The following is a 21,875-nucleotide window of genomic DNA, read 5'->3' on the forward strand; positions in this document are numbered from 1 at the left end:
TATGGTGTGACAAAAAGTATTGCAATGATCGCCATTTTATTCTCTAGGGTGTTAAAAAATATATATATAATGTTTGTGGGTTTTAAGTAATTTTTTGGCAAAAAAAACTGTTTTAGTCTTGTAAACACCAAATCTGAAAAACACCCAAAGTAGAGAAGTGGTTAAAGTAGTGCCCATACTAAAAATAAGGGGGCGCTACATATCCTATTATGAGGCCCTTATGAGTAAGAACATTCATTTCCAAATTTTTAAAGAAATATATACAAGGAGAAATATTTTTTTATTAGGTCCTATAAAGAATAAAAAAAATAAAAATAAAGTCAACTTATCACTTACAATGTGAACTTACTTCGAGTACATTCTCTTCAACTTCAACTAAAATTAAAAATGATTTTAGAATACAGCAAGAAAAATGAATTTATTAATATAGCCGGATACATCTACATATAAAATAATAAAAGTGACATAATAAAAAAATGACATTACACTCAGCTTACAAAAGAACATGTTTAGTATTTATCTTCCAGGAAGGTGGTGAGTGAAATCTTCCCTCTCTGGAAGAGTGATGGGTGTCTCTGGTATCGGACACTTTAGGATATTTTGGATACTTTGCCCTCCTCTGGTCACTGTGGTTCCTCCTCACTGAGTGACTACATTGTTCTGTATTAATGGAACGGTTGGTGGGGGAACTACTACACCCAGCAGGGGACAAGGTTTCCAACAAACCCAAATTGTCTGATACCATCAGTGTCCAGAGCAAAAATTTAACTCACCGTCCACCAGAGAGGTAAGTATGAAATATTCATATACAGTATAGCAGTGTTCATTCTCAATACACTAACAGCATATTAGATTTAACAACAATAGAGATAATTCTATAACTACTGGTAGCCCAGTGTGTCTCCATATATATTAGCGGATAATGATTTTTATATTCAGGTCAGGTCTGAACAGAATTATGTAACATTTTGGGAAAAATATACAGCCAAGAAGTCCAGAACTTGAGGCCATTATAGCAAAAACCTCCACAGCCACCATGTATTTCCCTCTGGTGCTCAGATAGGCCGGGATCATGGCAATCCAGACACTGCAGAACACCAGCATGCTGAAGGTGATGTACTTGGCCTCATTAAAACTGTCCGGTAATGTCCTGGCTAAAAAAGCGACAGTGAAACTCACAGCTGCCAGAAGCCCCATATATCCCAGGACAGAGTAGAAGCCGATAACTGAACCCTCATTACACTGAATGATGATCTTCCCCTGATAAGAGTGAGTGTCCCGATCCTGGAAGGAAGGAGAAATAGACAACCAAGTGCCACAGATTATGACTTGGACCAATGAGAAGACACAAATGATAAAATTGGGCAGTTTGGCTCCCATCCATTTCCTCCAGGGACTCCCAGGTTTGGTGGCTTTAAAAGCAATACACACCATGATACTTTTGGCAAGTAGAGAAGAGACGGCAACTGAGAAGATGACACCAAAAGAGGTGACACGCAGCATGCAGGTCACATCTACTGGATGGCCGAGGAACAAGAAGACACAGAGGAAGCTCAGCATGATGGAGACCAGGAGAAGATAGCTCAGGTCTCGGTTATTGGCTTTAACAATGGGGGTGCCCCGGTAATGTATAAATATCCCCAATATTAAACCAGTCAGAAGACAACAGAGGATGGAGACAGCTGAAAATACTCCAACAATGGGATCATCAGTGTAGGAGAGAAATTCCACCACTCTTGGAACACACCGATCCTTCTTCTCATTTGGCCATTCATCATCAGGACATTTCATGCAGTTTTCACTGTCTGCAGGAAGAACAATACAAACACAATGAGCATCGGGGGTCAGAGATTCTGAGAAAATCAGTTGTCTTGTGTTGTCTCCCTGCTAGCAATTGGATTTCCATCAGTGCATTGCGGGAGAGAAAAATAAATAATACATTTAAATATAACATTAAAATGTGAAAAAATATAATAAATAATAAATTACCTAAATATACAGGGCCAGATCCACAAAGAAGTTACGCTGGCGTATCTATTGATACGCCGCGTAACTTCTAGGTTGCTCCGGCGTATCTTTGTTTTGTATCCACAAAACAAGATACGCCTGAAGCTGGGCTAGATCCGACTGGCATACGTCTTAGTACGGCGTCGGATCTAAGGTGCATATTTACGCTGGCCACTAGGTGGCGCTTCCATCGATTTCTGCGTCGAGTATGCAAATTAGCTAGATACGCGAATCCACAAAAGTACGTCTGGCCGGCGCATTTTTTTACGTCATTTCCGTAAGGCTTTTTCTGGCGTAAAGTTACCCCTGCTATATGAGGTGTACTCAATGTTAAGTATGGACGTTGTTCCTGCGTCGAATTTAGAAAATTTTACGTCGTTTGCGTAAGTTGTTCGCAAAATGGGCTTTACGTAGAATTACGTTCACGTCGAAAGCATTGGCTTGTTGCGGGTTAATTTGGAGCATGAGCACTGGGATACCCCCACGGACGCTGCATGCGCTGTTCAAAAAAAACTTCATTTACGTTGGGTCAAGTAAAATTAACATAAAACACGCCCACATCTTTAACATTTGAATTCCGTGCCCTTACGCCGGCTGATTTACGCAACACCGTCATAACTTTAGAGGCAAGTGCTTTGTGAATACAGCACTTGCCTCTCATAGTTGCGGCGGCGTAGCGTTACTAGGATACGCTACGCCTGCCTAAAAGTATGATGCGCTACGTGATCTGGCCCACAATATTTAAATGTTAAAGACGCTCATTATATAAGATCGATAGGTAGAATGATATCACACAGTTGAACTCCTATATGTAGAGACTTCCCATTGGCATTAACATCTTCTCGCCCCACCTATAGCAAAATGACGGGCCGGGTGAAGCACTGTTGATCACATGACAATTGTAAATAATGGATGCCTTCCTTATTTATACTAGTAATGATAGTGATCAGTGACTTATAGTGGGACTACAATATTGCGGGAGACAATCTGATATTAACTGACACTTTGATACTTTGCGGAAACCTAGCTGTGGACTTAACCATTGGCTAAATAATAGTCCCAGGCCTCGTACACACGACCGGATCTATGCGCTGGGATTTATCCGCAGATCAGTTCCAGCGGATAGATCTGGTGGTGTGTACGTCCGAGCGGACATTTATGGGCGGAAAAAATTCCAGCCGACGGATTTCCAGCGGATAAAAATTTCTTATCATGCTAAGAAATCTATCCGCTGGAATCCTGTCCAACGGATTGATCCGGTGGTCTGTACAGACTCACCGGATCAATCCGTCCGCGTCCTCTCCCTCGCATGCATCGTAATGATTCGACGCATGCGTGGAAGTCTTTATCTTCCAGCGTCGTGCACGTCGCCGCGTCATCATCGCGGCGCGACACGTCACCGCAGATGGATTCCGTGCGGATTTTGATCTGATGGTTAGTACAACCATCAGATCAAAATCCGTCAGAGGATTTATCCGCTGGAACGGTCCGGGAGGACCGTTTCCAGCGGATAATCCTCTCGTGTGTACGGGGCCCCAGAGTGATTTTTTTTTAACCACTTAAAGATCAAGCCTGTTTTTACAAGTTAAAAACATGTTTTTTTGTTAGAAAATTACATAGAACCCCCAAATAAAACAATTCTAACACCATAGAGAATAAAATGGCGGTCATTGCAATACTTTTTGAGCAGCTGTCTTACAAGCGCCATTTTTTTGGAAAAAAAACACTTTTTAAAAAAAAAAAATAGGACAACAGTAAAGTTAGCCCAATTTTTTTTATATTGTGAAACATGATGTTATGCCGAGTAAAATTGATACCCAACATGTCACGCTTCAAAATTGCTCATAGCTTGCTAAACCCACCCCCAGTTAAATTTCACCGACACCCTCCGTAAGGTGTTTACTTATGTTGAATAGTTCATTTTGTTCATGCATATACATGTTTTTGCCAGTTTAATTTTCGCTTACTACATGCCTGGCTCATCCGCCGTCGTTGGATTGCCCCCCATTCTCCCTGCGCGGTCCGCCAGCTTGCCCGATTTCTGGGCTTGCCTGCTGGTAGAAATTGGACTTGTTAGTCCACTTTTGTTTTTGACTGGACTAGGTGACCTCCTGTCCCCTGGCCCCCTTACCTGGTATCTTTTAGCCATTTTTTTTGCCCTCGTGGCATTTAATCATAAAAAAATTTTCTATGGAAGACTAATTTTTTCCCTCCGTACAATCTCTCTATTATTGGGTAACATACTATACATAATGGCCCGGATTCAGAAAGAAGATACGACGGCGTATCTCCTGATACGCCGTCGTATCTCTGAGTCCGGCCGTCGTATCTATGCGTTTGATTCAGAGAATCAGTTACGCATAGATATCCCTAAGATCCGACAGGTGTAAGTGACTTACACCATCGGATCTTAGGCTGCAATCTCATGCTGGCCGCTAGGTGGCGCTTCCGTTTGTATACCCGAGGAATATGCAAATGAGGAGTTACGCCGATTCAGAAACGAACGACCACCCAGTGTTTTTTTTTTACGTCGTTTTCGTTCGGCTTGTTCCAGCGTATAGTTACCCCTGCTATATGCAGTGTATCCTATGTTAAGTATGGCCGTCGTTCCCGGGTCAAATTTTGAATTTTTTACGTTGTTTGCGTAAGTCGTTCGCGAATACGGATGGACGTAATTTACGTTCACGTCGAAACCAATGACGTCCTAGCGACGTCATTTAGAGCAATGCACGCTGGGAAATTTGACGGACGGTGCATGCGCAGTTCGTTCGACGCGGGGACGCGCCTGATTTAAATTTTACACGCCCCCTACCCGCAGAACTTGAATTACGCCGGGGGATTTACGATACGCCGCCGCAAATTTACAGGAAAGTGCTTTCTGAATAAAGAACTTGCCTCAAAAACTTGCGGCGGCGGATCGTAAATGAGGTTTTTATCCTCTGTGTACTGTGCTCTTATCAAAGCAATTTTGGGTAATCTGCTTTACTATTGTATTGATGTGTATTTGTATGTCATTTACTGTATCCTAATTTCCCAGATCATGTTGTTCATTTCTCTAGGGTCTTTGCTGATCTCTCCTCACTCACTTAGTATCCTCCCCCCTCAAAATAATGGGACTTAGAATTTTTTCACACATGTCCAGGGCTTTAATTCCCCTAATAAGCGCAAGAAAGCTTTTAGACACTATAAAAGGCTGGGTGCAGACATCATCTTAATGCAAGAAAACCATTTTTCTACGGCCTAGTCACCCCCAATACTTTGATAAAACATTCAACCAATTTTATTACACCACCTTTTCCAATAATTGGTGTTGCAATTTTTATCAGGAATTCCGTGATTTTTGAACTACAGACTGTCTTTAAAGACGCTGATAGTAGATATATTATTATGAAGGGCAGTATTAACCAACGCAAAGTCACTATAGCCTCATTGTACGCCCCAAACGAAGCCCAAGCTTAATTTTTTACCAAATTCTTCGACACTCTTGATCTATATGACTCCCCTCATATGGTTATAGGTGGTGACTTTAATCTAACCGCCCACCCCACACTTGACAGGAGTAGGATATCCCCCTCCTCTAAAGCCTTCACCAAAACTATAAACCGCTATCTCAATAAATCCCAGTTGATTGACACATGGAGAGCTCATAATGTTGGAATTAAGGCCTACACACATTATTCTTATCCCCACGATTGCTTTACTAGGCTAGACTATGTTTTCTGCACTCCCATACTTTTGGCCAATTCTTCTAAAGCAACAATCCACCCCTGCCCTTGGTCTGATCACAACATTACAGCTTTTGAAACCTCCCACATTGGACTGGCCCCAACCAAATTTAAATGGTGCCTTAATGACTCCCTCCTCTCTGACCCCTCCACCTTCCAACAAATTAGATCCCACATTGAGGAATATTTTCAGGGCAACACCCCTGGAGAGGTGCTCCCCACTTCTATCTGGGCAGCCCATAAAGCAGTCTTTTTTTTTTTTTACAATTCTTTGTTTATTTCAAGAATTACGCATTACAGCATATAACATTTCAATATTATCAAAAAATTGGGAGTGAGATGGATATTTACCTCCTAATCCTCCTCCCACTTTTATCCTGTAATCATAATACTTTCCATTTTCCTCACTTTCTTTCTATCTTTTGTTACCCGTTATCCCCCCTCCCCTTACCACCCACCTAGGAAAAAAAAAAGGAAAAAAAAAAAAAAAAAAAAAAAACCAAGAAAAATTTTCTGCTGGCCATTCGCATCCTCCCGTCCCCCTACCCCTCCCTGTATCTCACATAAGGAGCCCATATCGCCTGGTATCTCTCATCTTGGTCTTTCAATGCCGATGTTAGATTTTCCATTAATTGTATCTCTGCTACTTTTGCCAGCCATTGTGCTTTCGATGGGGGAGTCTCCTGTTTCCACAGGGCAGGGATACACGCTCTAGCTGCTATAATAAGATGTCTTATCAGCGAGTTTTTATATTTTTCCGTTGACAGTGGGATGTCTAGTAATAGAACTGTCGATGGTTTATCCGTTAAGTTAATTCCCGTGATTATATTAATTGTTTCTATTATCGTTTTCCAAAATTCTTTTATTTTCCTGCATTCCCACCAAATATGTACCAGTGTCCCTTCCGCTTCAAGACATCTCCAGCAGATATCTGAAGTCTCTGGATATATTCGGTGTAATACCGCTGGTGTTCTGTACCATCTTGTCAGTATTTTGTATCCCCCTTCCTCATACTTACTAGCCACTGACGCCTTATGGGTAAATCGAAATATCCTGTCTTTTTGTTCTTGGGTGAATGTTAGTCCAAGATCTCTCTCCCAAGCTCGTATGAACGTGAATTCTTGTGGTCTGTCTAGTTTAATTAACGTTGCATAAAAATAAGACAGAGAGTGTCTTACTATGTTCCCATCCAGACAAATCCGTTCGAATTTAGACGGGGGTCTTATTTCTGAGAAGGTGTCTGCCTTTATTCGAAGAAATGCTTCTAATTGGAGCTGCCTTAGAAAGTCTAATTCTGGTATACCTTCTCTTTCGATCTCTCTCCTTGTCATCAGTCGATTATCTTTTGAGAAATGTATAATTCTACTTATCCCCCTCTGTCGCAAGGCCTTAAACCTTGGGTCTATCAATCCTACTTGAAAAGCCATCGTCCCTAAAACCGGTGTCATTGGGCTAGGGTATTTTGATATCATCGTTCTTTCAAAAATCTTTTTAGTAATCTGTCTGGTAGCTCCTATCATTGGATGTTTCTTTATCTCTGTTGTTATTTCGCTGTCTGGGATCCATGCCATTCCTTCTAGTGGGACCTCTACTGTCGCTTGTTCCATTCTTATCGAGGGTTTTTTATTCTGTCCGCACCATAAAGCAGTCTTGAGGGGACACATCATAAATATAGCCACGGCTAAACACAAAGCTAAACTCACTGACATAAAATGTCTTACTAGGGAATTAGGCGACTTATACAATAAATCCCCCTCACAGGCACTGACCGACCTTATTCACACCAAGCCCTAAATACATTACTATCGGAGGACACTGAGAAATCACTGAGATTCTCCAAGGCCAAATTTTTGTTACAAGGCAATTCTGCCTCAGCAATGTTTGCCTGCAAATTAAATCATGACACTAAACCCCCCCATGTATATAAATTGAGAGATCGGAGGGGTAATTTGGTTACTCACCCCCAAGATGTCCTCCAGGTTTTCACCTCCTTCTACAAAAACCTCCTCTCTGGCCCCCAAACTCACCCTAAACCCTCCTCTTTGGACTGGCTGAACTCTCTGCATCTCCCTAAACTAAATGAATCTCAAATCTCCTCTTTGAATGAGCCATGCACGGATGCTGAGATTTCAGATATTATTAAATCTAATAAAACATCGACAGCCCCCAGCCCAGATGGCTTCACAGCTGTATATTACAAAAAATTTGCCCCCCTACTGGTACCCAGTCTTACTAAACTTTTTAACCATATCCTACAAGGAGGCCACTTTCCAGAGGACATGTTGCTAGCAAACCTATCCCTGATACCTAAACCTCAAAAAGACCACTCTCTACCTCAGAACTTCTGCCCAATTTCGGTTCTTAATAATGATCTTAAACTTTTCGGCAGATTACTTGTGGACAGACTGTCCTCGGTCATTACCTCCCTTATTCATGTAGATCAAACAGGCTTTATCCCCGGTAGACAAATAGTTGACAATATTAGACTAGTCACTAACATAGTTCAGGACGCAAATCTTCATTCCCGCCCTTTATGCCTACTTAGCCTCGATATTCACAAGGCGTTCGACAGTGTAAACTGGTCGTACCTTAACCACCTTCTTTCTAAATTCGGCATTTCAGAAAGATTTATACACGGCTTTAACGCCCTTTACCATCTACCTAAGACCAGAATCAGAATACCTGGCAGTAATTTGGACTTCTTCCCCCTTAGCAGAGGCACTAGACAGAGCTGTCCCCTTTTCCCCCTCCTTTTTGCTTTAGCCATAGAGCCACTTGCACATGCCATCAGACAGAACCCTAACATACATGGATATCACAGAGACCCCCACCAATTTAAACTTAGTTTGTATGCTGATGACGACCTCCTATTCTTAACAGACCCTCACACCTCAATCCCTAATCTCCTGTCAGAACTCCACTCATTCCATGAACATTCTGGCCTGTCCATTAGCACAAATAAATGTTCCATTCTCCCCATCAACTGCCCCCCCCTAATCTCTATGGAAGCAGAACTTTAATTTTATATGGTCCCCTATCTCACTTAAGTATCTTGGTGTCCATATCACAGCTTCGCATAACCTACTATATAAATCCAACTACCTTCCCTTATTTTCCCATATCAGTGCATTAATTAAAGTATGGTCATCTTACCATATTTCTTATTTGGGCAGCATATGTGCTTTCAAGATGACCATCCTCCCCAAGTTACTATACTATTTCAGAGCACTACCCATCAATGTCCCCAAAACCCGCTTAGAAGCTCTTCTCAACGTGTACACATGATATTACTCTCCCACCTTGTATGCTCCCTTTACCTTTGTTCCCGACTCATTGAATCCCCCGTCCTATAATCCTTATGTTATTTTTAACCCAATGCATTGTATTGAACTGTATTATTCCTTGTCTTCCAAATAAAACTTTTTGAATACAAAAAAAAAAAAAATTAGGTGCCTCGGCTTCTATTCGGGTCGGTTTATACTTGAGTATTTTATGATTGAATAAATTACTTATTTCTTTTCTAAACCATCCAGAGACAGTCTGCTATGTGTTTTCCATGAGCGCAGGATCTTTGTGTATTGACAGCCCCACTGTTGGCCGCCATTACTAGTATAAAAAAAAAAAAATAATAATAAATAAATTCCAGTACAAACAGATTGTAGTCTATAACTTTCATGCAAACCAAACAATATACGCTTATTGGAATTTTTTTTTTTTTTTACCAAGGACATGTAGCAGATCACATTTTGGCCTAAATGTATGAAGGAATTTGTTTTTTAAAATGTTTTATTGGATATGCTTTTTAGGAGAAAGTAAAAAAAATATATATTTTTTTTCAAAATATATTCTCTATTTTTGCTTATAGCAGCACAATATATATATATATATATATATATATATATATATATATATATATATATATATATATATATATACATATATAAAAAAACAGTGGTGATAAAATACCACCAAAAGAAAGACATTCTGTTTGAGTACAGTGTGCAATTTGCAGTTAAAGTAGCGCAGTGCTGAATAGCAAAAAACAGCCTGGTCATGAAGGGGTTAAAATCTTCTGGAGGTCGAGTTGTTAAAGTGATAAAACTTGGAGAAATGTGCACACATCACAGAGATGTACTTCATATGGCACACAGAGATACCTTCTATCCAGTCCAACAATAATTTACTAACAAATACAAACTCTACCGGAAATGTTGGAGATCTCTCCTTCTGGACATGAGACACAATCATAGCAACATTTGTGAATTGAAGATCCAACTTTTTTCTGCTGCCGGGTATACAGGATCTGAACATCGAGATATACCGGAGGCTGAAATCAGATATTATTATTATTATTATTATTATTATTATATTATTTAGGACTGTTACTGATTACAATTTTCGTGTTCGATTAATCATTTTTTTTAAATCGATTAATCGACTAATTTTGATTAAATATAACCATAATGTCCACACATCTCCCCCCAGTAATGTCCACACATCTCCCCCAGTAATGTCCACACATCTCCCCCAGTAATGTCCCACACATCTCCCCCAGTTAATGTCCACACATCTTCCCCCGTAATGTCCACACATCTCCCCCAGTAAAGTCCACACATCTCCCCTGTAATGTCCACACATCTCCCCCAGTAATGTCCACACATCTCCCCCAGTAATGTCCACCCATCTCCCCCAATAATGTCCACACATCTCCCCAGTAATGTCCACACATCTCCCCCAGTAATGTCCACACATCTCCCCCCGTAATGTCCACACATCTCCTCCAGTAATGTCCACACATCTCCCCCAGGAATGTCCACACATCTCCCCCATAATGTCCACACATCTCCCCCAGTAATGTCCACACATCTCCCCCAGTAATTTCCACACATCTCTCCCAGTAATTTCCACACATCTCCCCCAGTAATGTCCACACATCTCCCCCAGGAATGTCCACACATCTCCCCCATAATGTCCACACATCTCCCCCAGTAATGTCCACACATCTCCCCCAGTAATTTCCACACATCTCTCCCAGTAATTTCCACACATCTCCCCCCATAATGTCCACACATCTCCCCCAGTAATGTCCACACATCTCCCCCAGTAATGTCCATACATCTCCCCCAGTAATGTCCATACATCTCCCCCAGTAATGTCCATACATCTCCCCCCATAATGTCCACACATCTCCCCCTGTAATGTCTACACATCTCCCTCGTAATGCACACACATCTCCCCAGTAATGTCCACACATCTCCCCCATAATGCCCACACATCTCCCCAGTAATGTCCACACATCTCCCCCAGTAATGTCCACACATCTCCCCTAGTAATGTCCACACATCTCCCCCAGTAATGTCCACACATCTCCCACAGTAATGTCCACACATCTCCCCCTATAATGTCCACACATCTCCCCTAGTAATGTCCACACATCTCCCCCAGTAATGTCCACACATCTCCCCCAGTAATGTCCACACATCTCCCCCAGTAATGTCCACACATCTCCCCCAGTAATGTCCACACATCTCCCCCCAGTAATGTCCCCACATCTCCCCCAGTAATGTGAACACATCTCCCCCCGTAATGTCCGCACATCTCCCCCAGTAATGTCCTCACATCTCCCCCATAATGTCCACACATCTCCCCGTAATGTCCCACAATCTCCCCCAGTAATGTCTGCATCTCCCCAGTAATGTCCCACACATCTCCCCCCCGTAATGTCCACACATCTCCCCCAGTAATGTCCACACATCTCCCCCAGTAATGTCCACACATCTCCCCCGTAATGTCCACACATCTCCCCGCAATGTCCACACATCTCCCCCGTAATGTCCACGTCTCCCCTGTAATGTCCACACATCTCCCCCGTAATGTCTACATCTCTCCCGTAATGTCCACACGCATTTTGACCAGAAATGTACGATTGCGGCATCATACAGTTTATCTGCTCCGTCGAATCTTCTTCTGAACATTCGACAGACCCCATAAGCCTCAATGACAGATTCGATGTTTGTATGTTTTTCAAATGCTTTGTCGAATCTTCATCATTCATGTTGAGTTGTCAATGTAGTTTTTAGATTATACTGCTCCCTCCTCTTTGGTTACAATCAGCCAATAACATTCATCATCATCATTATTTTTATTTTACTTCCCCCCATCCAATCTCCAGCAGCGATTCTTTTCTCTCTATAACGTTGATTCTTTTCTCTCTATAATGTTGAATCTTTCTCTCTATAATGTCAAAACTTTTCTCTCTATGTAGAAAAACTTGGAATAATAGAGTTAAGGTTAGGCACATTCGACCAACGAAAACAAAAATAAAGCATTTGTTTATGTCGGATCTTTCGTTTTTTCGGTTTTTGAATTCTGCACTTTCGTTTTCGTTTGTTAAAACAATAACGAAAATAGCTGAAATTCCGAAGAAAATGTATTCGGACGAAAACGAATGCACAAGTCTAATATCTACCATTAGCAAGAATTTACTTACAATAACTCTGCCATAGTTTCATCTCTCAGAGCCATTCTTCACCAATTATCGGATGTCAATCCATCTTTAATCCCATTTAATTCCATCGGAATTCCCATAAGGTCATCTTTACTAACTGTAGATGCAAGGGTGTCTGCTTTACAAAACAATCAAAAATTACTAAAGAAGACCTTATGTGAAGTTCAAGAAGAATCCTATAAGGAGATTGTAAATAGACACAGATGAACCATTCTCCCTATGCATTAGGTGATAAGGTCTGGCTATCCACTAAACACTTACAACTTAAACCTTCCTTCTCAGAAACTTGGTCCTACCTTATTGGACCCTTTTATGCAATTGCACAACTTAAAGCGGGGGTTCGCGGGTTTCGTTTTTTTTTTATATCCTTCTGCCGTTCTTACCTTGGTAAAACAGCAACTCGTGTGTCCCAATCTTCTACCCGCCAGCATTTGTTTTGCCCCGCAAACGATATTTTATAAAATTCCTAGATGGACGTTTCCCACTTGATTGTGGGCACTGTGAAGCCCAGCAGGATGTCCTTCCAGGATATGGTGAATGCTGACGTCCCAGCATTCACCGCTCTATCCCGCGCATGTGCAGTGTTGACGGCGAGCGTCGCCGTCAACACTGCACTGTTGCCATCACAACGGCCGGCATACTGAGTAGGTCACGCCCCTGTTGTGAAGACAAACACCTTGCGAGTCACGTGAGCCGCGAGACATCGTGGGATTAACAGCACAGCGCGTCTCATAGGATTCTAATCACTCACTCCCAGGAGACATAGCGCATGGTCGGGGGAAAAGCTGATACACGCCCACTCCCGCCGGGGAAAAGGCTGATTGAAAAGACACTGATTGCTGGATTACAAAGGTAAAGATTGCGATTTAAAAAAAAAAAACGGATTGTGTATAGTCGATGGGTAGTGGTTTAATAAAGAGAAAGTTGTAATTTATGGTGAACCTCCGCTTTAATCCTGTGGGCCTACAACCTTAAAACTACAGGTTCCATACCCAATAAGCTCAATAGTAGCTAACAGTTGCTAACATAAAAATTGTCTTAGAGGTATAGGTTAGAACTATATGGAGCTCTATAACATTACGAGCAGTATGTAAGGTCCCGAGTGTGGTAGTGGTTTCTCTCTTTGATCATGTGTCTCGGCTCAAATTAACTTACTAACACTCTCAGAGACTATCCAAACCACTTGATCTCAACTGGCATCCCCTATCTCCCATGTCCAAGGCCGATTCCCAGAATGGCATGATCCGCACTCGGAGAAGAGTACGGTTCCCTTGAACTGGAGGCATACAGAACCAAAATCATGTGAGACTGGGGTGATGAGCTTGAACATAGGTGATTCGAACACCGTGGGGTTTCTCGGTGTATTCGACTACTTTAGCTGGGATGTCCAGAAAGGTGATTTATTTGCCGTAGGGCCAAGAGGGGGAAGGATTTAGGTGTTAGACCCACACGCAGGATCTTGTATCTTCAGAAACGTACCCCTGTGAAAGAAGGTGAGTAATCCTTTTTCTGGTCATAGCACATTCCCCACTAGACCCTGTTCAAGTGCAAGGGGAAAAATTCTTATTGATTAAAATTCTTGACCTCTCGTATTCATTGGGATAAACTACCATACCTATTAAGATACAAAGGCTATGACCCACAAGAGGATTCTTGGGAGCCTGAGGAGCATATTTAAAATTAAGAGCAATTCACAAGAGATTTTCTCAGCTCAAAAACCTGTCCCTAAGACTTCCAGAAGCTGTCTTGGGAGGGGAGGGGGGGGGGGTGGTCAGGACCTGGGCTCAAACATGGGAACTCTTCTGTGTCTGGCATTGATTCTTCTCACTGAGCTATCTGGAAAACTGGACAGCGCCCAGCCTGATCTATTGGACAATACTTCCTGCTCTGTTGGATGACCCTATCTTGTGTCCTGATTGCTGTTGAACCTTGATCTCCTTGCTCCTCCCATGAACTTTCTATAAAAGCCTTGCCTTTGCACTTCCTGTTGCCAGATTATTGTAGTCTGTTCTTGCATACTACTTGAGCTATGTCTATTGCTGTATGTAAACGGCTTTGGCTTGTGCCCCGACTACAAAACTTTCCTCCTACTTCAACCTTGGCTTGTGACCTCAACTACGAAACTCTCTCCTGCACTGATCTCAGCTTGTGACCCCAACACTGATCATTGGTCTAGCAATTCAGACTTTCTTATCTTTGGCAGACCTGAGAACTAAGCTTGCCTGACGTTGTCGGCCATTGGTCTCCACTCATTACAGGTATTCTCCTAACACCTTATAATATCCCACAACCGTCACACCTTATAATATCCCACAACAGTCACAACTAATAATATACCACAACTGTCACACATAATAATATCTCACAACTGTAGCACCTAATAAAATCTCACAACTGTCACAAATGTCAATATACATAATCTGTCACCAACTAGCAGAAGTGTTCCTGTTTGGTCACATTAGATCAGACATCATTTATCCAGGAGACACTTCTAGGAGCTCTGCTTATAAGAAACTTTTCACATGCACAAAATTACCGCAATCAACAATCTTCACCAACTCAAAAAATGATCCCATTCATGAGCAGCATATTTGCTAGTATATCTTAGTGTAGCACACTCTAATGTGCTACTAGAATGGTGCAGGCAAATTAGTCTTTAATCTGGGTAAAGAGTTTATTTCAGGTCAGGCTGGATTACTCATACAAGCAGGTGTCTGGTGCCTCCCCCTGGTTCTGGGGGTTTGGATAAGTTTCTAGAAGCTGAAGGGTGGAGGCCATGGAGGATTGATCTTAGGGGAGCTTAGCCAATCTCCAGGAAGTTGTCTGGCATGGGGCTGATGGCCCATGCCTTAGGATAGATAAAGGCATGGCTGTCTGTGGAGTTTGGTGGGAAGATGAGAGATGGGAGTGCTATGAGAAACTGTCGGTGCGCCCTAGAGGGGGGGCTTCTGCTCGGGCTGGAGCTTGGGCTGGCTTGGAGAATCCTGACAGCAGTGCAGTTTGAAAGGAATCTTACCTAAAAAGCAGCAGAAGCAAGGAGGACAGTGTGAGTACGCCAGCATGTTCAGGGACTCACAAGGGGAAAGATTTCCCACTGTAGCAAGAGCCTTTCATGGAAGAAAGCCTTGTGCTTAAATCGTTTCCTTTTCCCTTGCCCTGGGAGATCTTCAGTGAAGCCAGGTGGGCTGGTGAAGAAGCAGCCAGGTGGAAATCAGGCAGTAGAACTTGGATCAGTGTCTATAGAGGAGTTGGAGATAAATCCTGGATGTTGCTTACTACACAAAGTACTATTTTCTAAGGGACTGAGCGTTCCTAGTCCTAAAGAGGCTATTGCATTTTTCATCTTAAGATGTCTGTGCCCAGAAAGGAGGACAGTTCAAGACCTTGTACATACGGAGGAAGTTGTCCCTGTTTTTTGTTCTTTGATTCAAGTTGGGCGTCCCATATATCCCTTCACCCAACCAAGTTGTTACCCCTAATAAAACATAAAAACAAAGCCAAGGGACTGACTTCCTTTCTCTGGTTGAAAGCAAAGGGTGCATGTTGCCTTTCTGTGCAGGAATAGGAGAGTCGGTCACCTGCAGCTCCTGTGTGGGTAGTGCTACTTTAAAATAAGGCTAAAAATGTTCTATAAATCATAATTATGAATTTCCTGAGAAAATGGTATAAAAAGAAAACAATCAAGTGATTTCTTACTTTGCCTTTTTTCCAGTAGAAGGGATCACTCATATTGGGAAATGTTTGAGGCACAAAGTCTGGTCTTAGAATCTTGCAAATTCTGAAACGATGGGCACAAAAATAACCTTTTAAAAAAAGCCACATTTGTAACCTGAGATCAGTTGGAACTTCTCTTCTCTCATTAAAGTAGATCTTGCCTCCGGTTGGGTCGGTGTGATTAAGATTTCTCACATATTTGTGCAGCTTTTCAAAGAAGACAGAAATAGACACATTACCATGTACAGTAATAAGAGTTCTGGAATTAAATAAAAAAATATAAAAAAGTGACAGGTTACATTCAAGATACTAGGCAGTCTTTCTATAAATATAAATAGGAATGAATAAATCAGGACAATTACTTACCGTATATACTCGAGTATAAGCACATTTTTTTGTGCTGAAAATGCCCCCCTCGGCTTATACTTGAGTCACCTTTTTGCACCTGATCTCCCGGACTTTGGGGACCCGGTACCAGCCGGCCGGTACAAGTGTACAAAGTTTGTTGTCCAGGGGACCTATGTCCGGGAGCACCGATTTTTCAAAGCCGGGCACCCTTTCCATAGACTCCCATGTTAAATGGTAATTTCTCCGTTCCGGTCGTAGGTCCCCGGACCAGGAACTTGGCACACATGTAGCCCCATTTCTCCTCTACAAGTGTGCAAAGTTTATTGTCTGGGGGACCTACGGCTGGGCAGCACCGAGTTTTCAAAGCCGGGCATCCCTTTCATAGACTCCCATGTTAAACCTCAGACTAGTCATGGACACCGTGAGGCACGGGCAAAGTGAGGCATGGGCACAGTGAGGCATTGACACAGTGAGGCATGGGCACAGTGAGGCATGGGCACAGTGAGGCATGGACACAGTGAGACATGGACACAGTGAGTCATGGGCACAGTGAGGCATGGGCACAGTGAGGCATGGACACAGTGAGTTGTGGGCACAGTGAGGCATGGGCACAGTGAGGCATGGGCACATTGAGGCATGGGCACAGTGAGGCATGTACACAGTGAGGCATGTGCATGTCTTGGACCCGAGCCAAATGCCCGGAGTGTTTGGTATCTGTTTCCTGAGCCAAATTAGATAAGAAGCGTTTGTACAAACTAAAGTAAATAATCTACACTCAGACTTGTGTCTCAGGGTGAAGACCGTTACTTTCTCGCTTTTTTTATTGCAAGCCGTGTCTTTTATATGGTTTACAAGTCGGCATTCAAAAGCACATGACCGAAACACACGATCATGCTCATTAATATTCATTAATATTCAACATTCTCATTAATATGTAATATATTCTTTGTGACGTCCTGGCGTCTGGCATCTGTCTGGTTCTGTGGTTCTTAGGGACTTTTCGCTGTCCTAAAATAGTTGTTTTTTGGCAAGACTGAGTTCCTGTTCTGATAAACCATGTGATGCATCTCTGAAATACAACATTATATTAGCAAAAGGGGTAAATTATGCATTACGATTATATGTGATTAATCCTATAAGCAATCAATAACCTATTTGCATATGTTTATATAGATATATATGATCATATGTGATTGAAGCATGTGTTTGTGTCATTGAAATAGGCATTTCATTATCTTAGTTTGACTATTTTTATCACATCCACTACAGCACCCCCCTTGAAATCTATTTTAATCTGTCCCTGTTTTAGTCTAAGTTTCCCCACCCCAAGGCGCGCGGAGTCTAAGGTCCAGCAGGTTTTCCCCAGAGCCTCTAGTGGTGAGGATGGCTTTCGCTGCAGCTGGACCCAGGTCGCGGCCTCGAGGCTCCTACCCTATCTGTCCCTGTCATCCTGCCTATTCATGATGTGAGACTGGGAATGTCTGTAGTGGAATGTGCGGTTCTTCGTACTCATCTTCCTCGAGCCCTATGTCTTGGTTCACGAACGTAGGGATTCCTTGTTCTACTGCTTTCTCTATACATTTCTTTAAACAAGGGAGTATGCAACAAATTATCAGAGCGAGGAGAAATAGAAAGATTAGTATTGGTTATTCTTATTTGGGTTAAAATTTTCTGCCACCCGTTCATCCAACTGAAGTATTGGTCCCATGGATCTGTGATGCCTGAATTTTTCTTTAGTTCAACTGACAGATTCTTCAACTTTTTAAGGGCTACAGTGACTTGGCCATTCGGGCCGGTGTTGTCTGGAATATAGGTACAGCAAGTGGTGCTGGTCATTTTGTCTATCACAGTACAAACCCCTCCTTTCTCTGCAAATATCATATCCAGAGCCATCCGGTTCTGGAAAGTCATTTGAGAGTCGGCCTCCAACTGTTCGGCTATTCCCTGGAATGCGTCTCTCGTGTAATTGACAAACCTTTGCTGATTGTAATATATATAATTTATCCAGTCTACATTTTTGCTAACAGTTATTATGGGGATTAGGGCCTCTAAACCTGCTTTTACCTGGTCTAGGGCCTTGAATTCATCAGGGACCCCCCTCGGAACTCCAATGGCATCTAAATACACATGAGGGTCAAAACTTCCCAGAAGGGCTTCCCTTTTTGTCCTCTTACCCTGTGTGTTGTGAGTACCTTCCGTTAGGGTTAGGATGTGCAGAGGCATGATGGCCTTTGCAAGGGCACAATCTTCCCCTCCATTGTCCTTCCAATCTGGTCCTCACTTTGCATGTCTCCACATATCCAATACACATCCCCCAAGGATGACTTGATTCTGTAATAAGTTGGCCGGACATGACTGTAAGAAGGCACAGTAAACCTTTGGAGAAGTTACCTAGGTTTTTACCCCTCCCTTTCCATGGTGAGCATAACAAGTGTAGTTTCCAGGGTATATGGTGTACAGCTATCTTAGGTATTGAAGCACTGGTGTCTATGGGATATTCCTTTTTCCATTTTTCACATGTTAATTGGTTGGTGGAAATGTTAGCGTAGAGGCTTAGGAAGCACTCTTCCTCTTTTTTTAGGTATAACTAATGGGACTGTACCCAATGTGGCCTAGCCACTACCACAGACATAGCAGTTGGTTTTTATTATGTCTGCTGGCGCTATATCTCATCCATTCTAGCCAGAGATTGATTTCTGAAAGGAGGCCGGTCTCAACCTCCATTGTATCCTTGAAGGTAGGATCTGCTATTGCAACCATGTCCTCCAGGGGTCTGTACATGGGGGCTTTAGGGGGTTTGGTGGGGGGCGGGCAGGTTCTTGATTGGCTGCCATTCATTGTTGTTGTACATATCTTCTAGACGGAAAGACCCTCTATGACCCCAGTGACCCCCTCCGAACCACCACCCCAACACATACTCCCCCTTATTGGATGGGCTCGGATTCCGTATGTTTAGGACAAGGTGTCATACTGGGCCCTGGCTTTGGTGAGGGTAAGACGGGTTAGCAAGGGCTCCCCTGGCTGTCTTTACTGTCATATAGGCTGGCAGAGGGTTATATCCCCAGGGTGTCCCTGTGTTCCAAGCTGCTGCTCCCCCAACTGTCACAATTTTTTCCCCCATGACCCTTTAGTGACACATATATATCCCTCTCCGTCACCTTTTTCATACCGTTCTGACCTGGCTGTCATGCTCAGGACATGGGAGTATCTTACACGGGTGGAAGTCAAACGTGGCTATATGGGGTATCAGATGAATTATACCAAAAAATGACCTTCCCATCTTTCTTAGTAATGGCTGCATGCTGTGCCCCAGTCAACCCACACAGACAAAGGATATATATGATCATGATTTATCTTTATCCGTTTCCTTGGGTATGGTGACCTTCTTGCAGTGGGAGGCGTTGTAATCCAGGTGTTCTTCCCTGGCAACTTTCACAGATGTAGCTGTTATTAGGAGGACCTGGAAGGGACGTCCGTCATATCTTGGTTCAAGAGGGTGTTTTCGGCAACAAATATTCTTACCAGAACCCAATCACGCCGGGACAGCTTGTGTGTTCCTGTATCTAACTCAGGATCTGGAATGGAAGAGAAAACCTTTGCATGGATAACGGGTTCATATCACGAGACAAAGCAGTCACATAATCAGATAAGTACATCGGATTGTAACTGTAATTGTTGTGGATAATAACACCCTAATCTCGGGGCTGGAACCAAACAGTTATTTCATAAAGTTGATAAACCCTGGGCTCTCTTTAGGAGTGTATCTCACCACTGAACAGGGCGATGGGTAGACTGTCTGGCCAGCTCATCCCTGTCTCCTGAGACATTTTCAACATTCGGGATTTTATTGTGCCATTCAATCTTTCTACCTTCCCACTGCTCTGAGGGTGATACGGGGTGTGGAAAGCAAGTGTGACCCCTAGGGCTGTCCATATTTCTTTGGTTAATGAGGCCGTGAAAGCCGGCCCCTGATCACTCTCTATGACCTCTGGGACACCATATCTGCACAATATTTCCGTTAGAAGCTTCTTGGCTGTGGTCTTCGCTGTCATGTTGGTCACAGGGAACGCTTCGGGCCAGGAACTGAACATATCAACGATTACTAGAGCGTATTCATACCGGCCACTCTTCGGCATCTGAATATGATCAATCTGTATTCGTTGAAAGGGATATTGAGTTTTAGCTAGATGTTTCATGGGTGTCTTTTCCGTTCTGCCTGGGTTGCACTTGGCACAGATGACGCATGACTTGCAGAAGTTGTTGGTAAGTGGGGTAATTCCTGGGGCCAGGTAGTATTTATTGATCAAAGAATTCATCAAGGTCTTCGACAGGTGAGAAGCACCATGAGCCCATTGCACCACAGCTGGGAACATGGACCGTGGTAAACATGGTCTCTTATTCACTTCCATGAGTCCATCCTTCAATATGGCTCCCTTCTTCGTCCATGTTCCTTTTTCCTCCTCACTTGCTGCCTCTTGCATTTCCTTCAAGCGTGCCCAATCCACAGGAGGGTTCTGCAAGATCATGGTGGCTTGTACTGTCTCTTGTGTTGGAATGTTTTGGACGTCTACTCTGTGTACAACTTCTCGCACACCTTTCACGGCATGTTTTGCTGCAGTGTCCGCCAAGTGATTACCTTGTGCTTCTTGAGTGTTCAGTCTGCCATGTGCCTTTACCTTGAGAACTGCCACTTGGGTAGGAAGTAGCAGAGCATCAATCAGGTCCCTGACTGCTGCGCTGTGTTTTATAGGTGTACCCACTGCTGTCAGAAAACCCCTATTCTTCTCACAGGACACCATAGTCACAGGGGGGGAGGGGGGGCCACTCCAAGAGCGTATCTTGAGTCCGTATAAATGTTAGCCTTCTTCCTTCCGCCAGCTTGCATGCCATGATTAGGCCTGAAGTTCTGCTTCTTGTGCGGACTTAGAGGGGGGCAATGGCAGAGGCATGGAGGATTGTGTCTCTGGTATGACAGCATATCCGGTGTGGTACCTCCCTTCATGATCTGCATATCTTGATCATCAACAAAGATAGTCAGGTTCAGGGTCATCCAGAGGCACTCTGCTAACTGTTGGCAGGTGTGTAGTTTTTCATCTTCAGTGATTTCAAGACAGTCGTGGAGAGATATCGTGAGGGTCGTTTCCCCCCTCGAGTAAGCGGGAGCAGAGGTGGACGTGGTTGAGGGTGTTACATCTGAGAAGGGTGATATTGTCCGTGAGGAGCAAAGTTGCATTGTAGTCTGAGATGTCTTGCTGCTGACATATGTTTTGGTTGTACTTGATTTAGCACGGCTGATTATGTTCATGCTGGATGCTAGAAGTTGAGGAGGTGGCCCAGCACGAGATCTGCAGTTTTGTCCAGAAGGGCTTGGGCTGCGAAAACAGCTCTGAGCAGGAGGGTGCCCCCCTAGGCTACTGGATCCAATCGACAGGAATAGTTACCCGATAGGTTCTAAGTCCTTTGTCACAAGATTGGGCCAGTACTCTCTGTGGAACGTGTCCTTCTCTCTCTGAGACAAATAGCTTGAAGCTCTTTTCATAGTCCTGGTATGCCAAGGGCAGGGGCCGACGACA

General features: G+C 43.2%; 1 protein-coding gene across 1 annotated transcript; it reads right to left on the reverse strand.

Annotated features, from left to right (window-relative positions):
• Nucleotides 1–437: 437 nt before the first annotated feature.
• On the reverse strand, nucleotides 438–18,525 carry LOC120945114 (vomeronasal type-2 receptor 26-like). Its single transcript, XM_040359418.1, has 5 exons — nucleotides 18,050–18,525; nucleotides 16,070–16,213; nucleotides 15,937–16,018; nucleotides 9,936–10,059; nucleotides 438–1,805 (listed from the first exon to the last, which is right to left on the reverse strand). Exons 1-5 carry the CDS (start codon nucleotides 18,523–18,525, stop codon nucleotides 913–915), a joined length of 1,719 nt encoding a protein of 572 aa, XP_040215352.1. The 3' UTR covers nucleotides 438–912.
• Nucleotides 18,526–21,875: the final 3,350 nt, after the last annotated feature.

This window comes from Rana temporaria, chromosome 1 (assembly GCF_905171775.1).
Source record: "Rana temporaria chromosome 1, aRanTem1.1, whole genome shotgun sequence".
In the NCBI taxonomy this organism is placed as follows: domain Eukaryota; kingdom Metazoa; phylum Chordata; class Amphibia; order Anura; family Ranidae; genus Rana; species Rana temporaria.

Coding starts and splice junctions, on each gene's coding strand:
- LOC120945114 (XM_040359418.1), bottom strand. CDS start 18,525: ATGCCTCTGCACATCCTAACCCTAACGGAAGGTACTCACAACACACAG. Junction 16,019..16,069: donor GAAGTTCCAACTGATCTCAG/GTTACAAATGTG, acceptor CCATCGTTTCAG/AATTTGCAAGATTCTAAGAC. Junction 1,806..9,935: donor AGAGATCTCCAACATTTCCG/GTAGAGTTTGTA, acceptor TTCTTCCTGCAG/ACAGTGAAAACTGCATGAAA.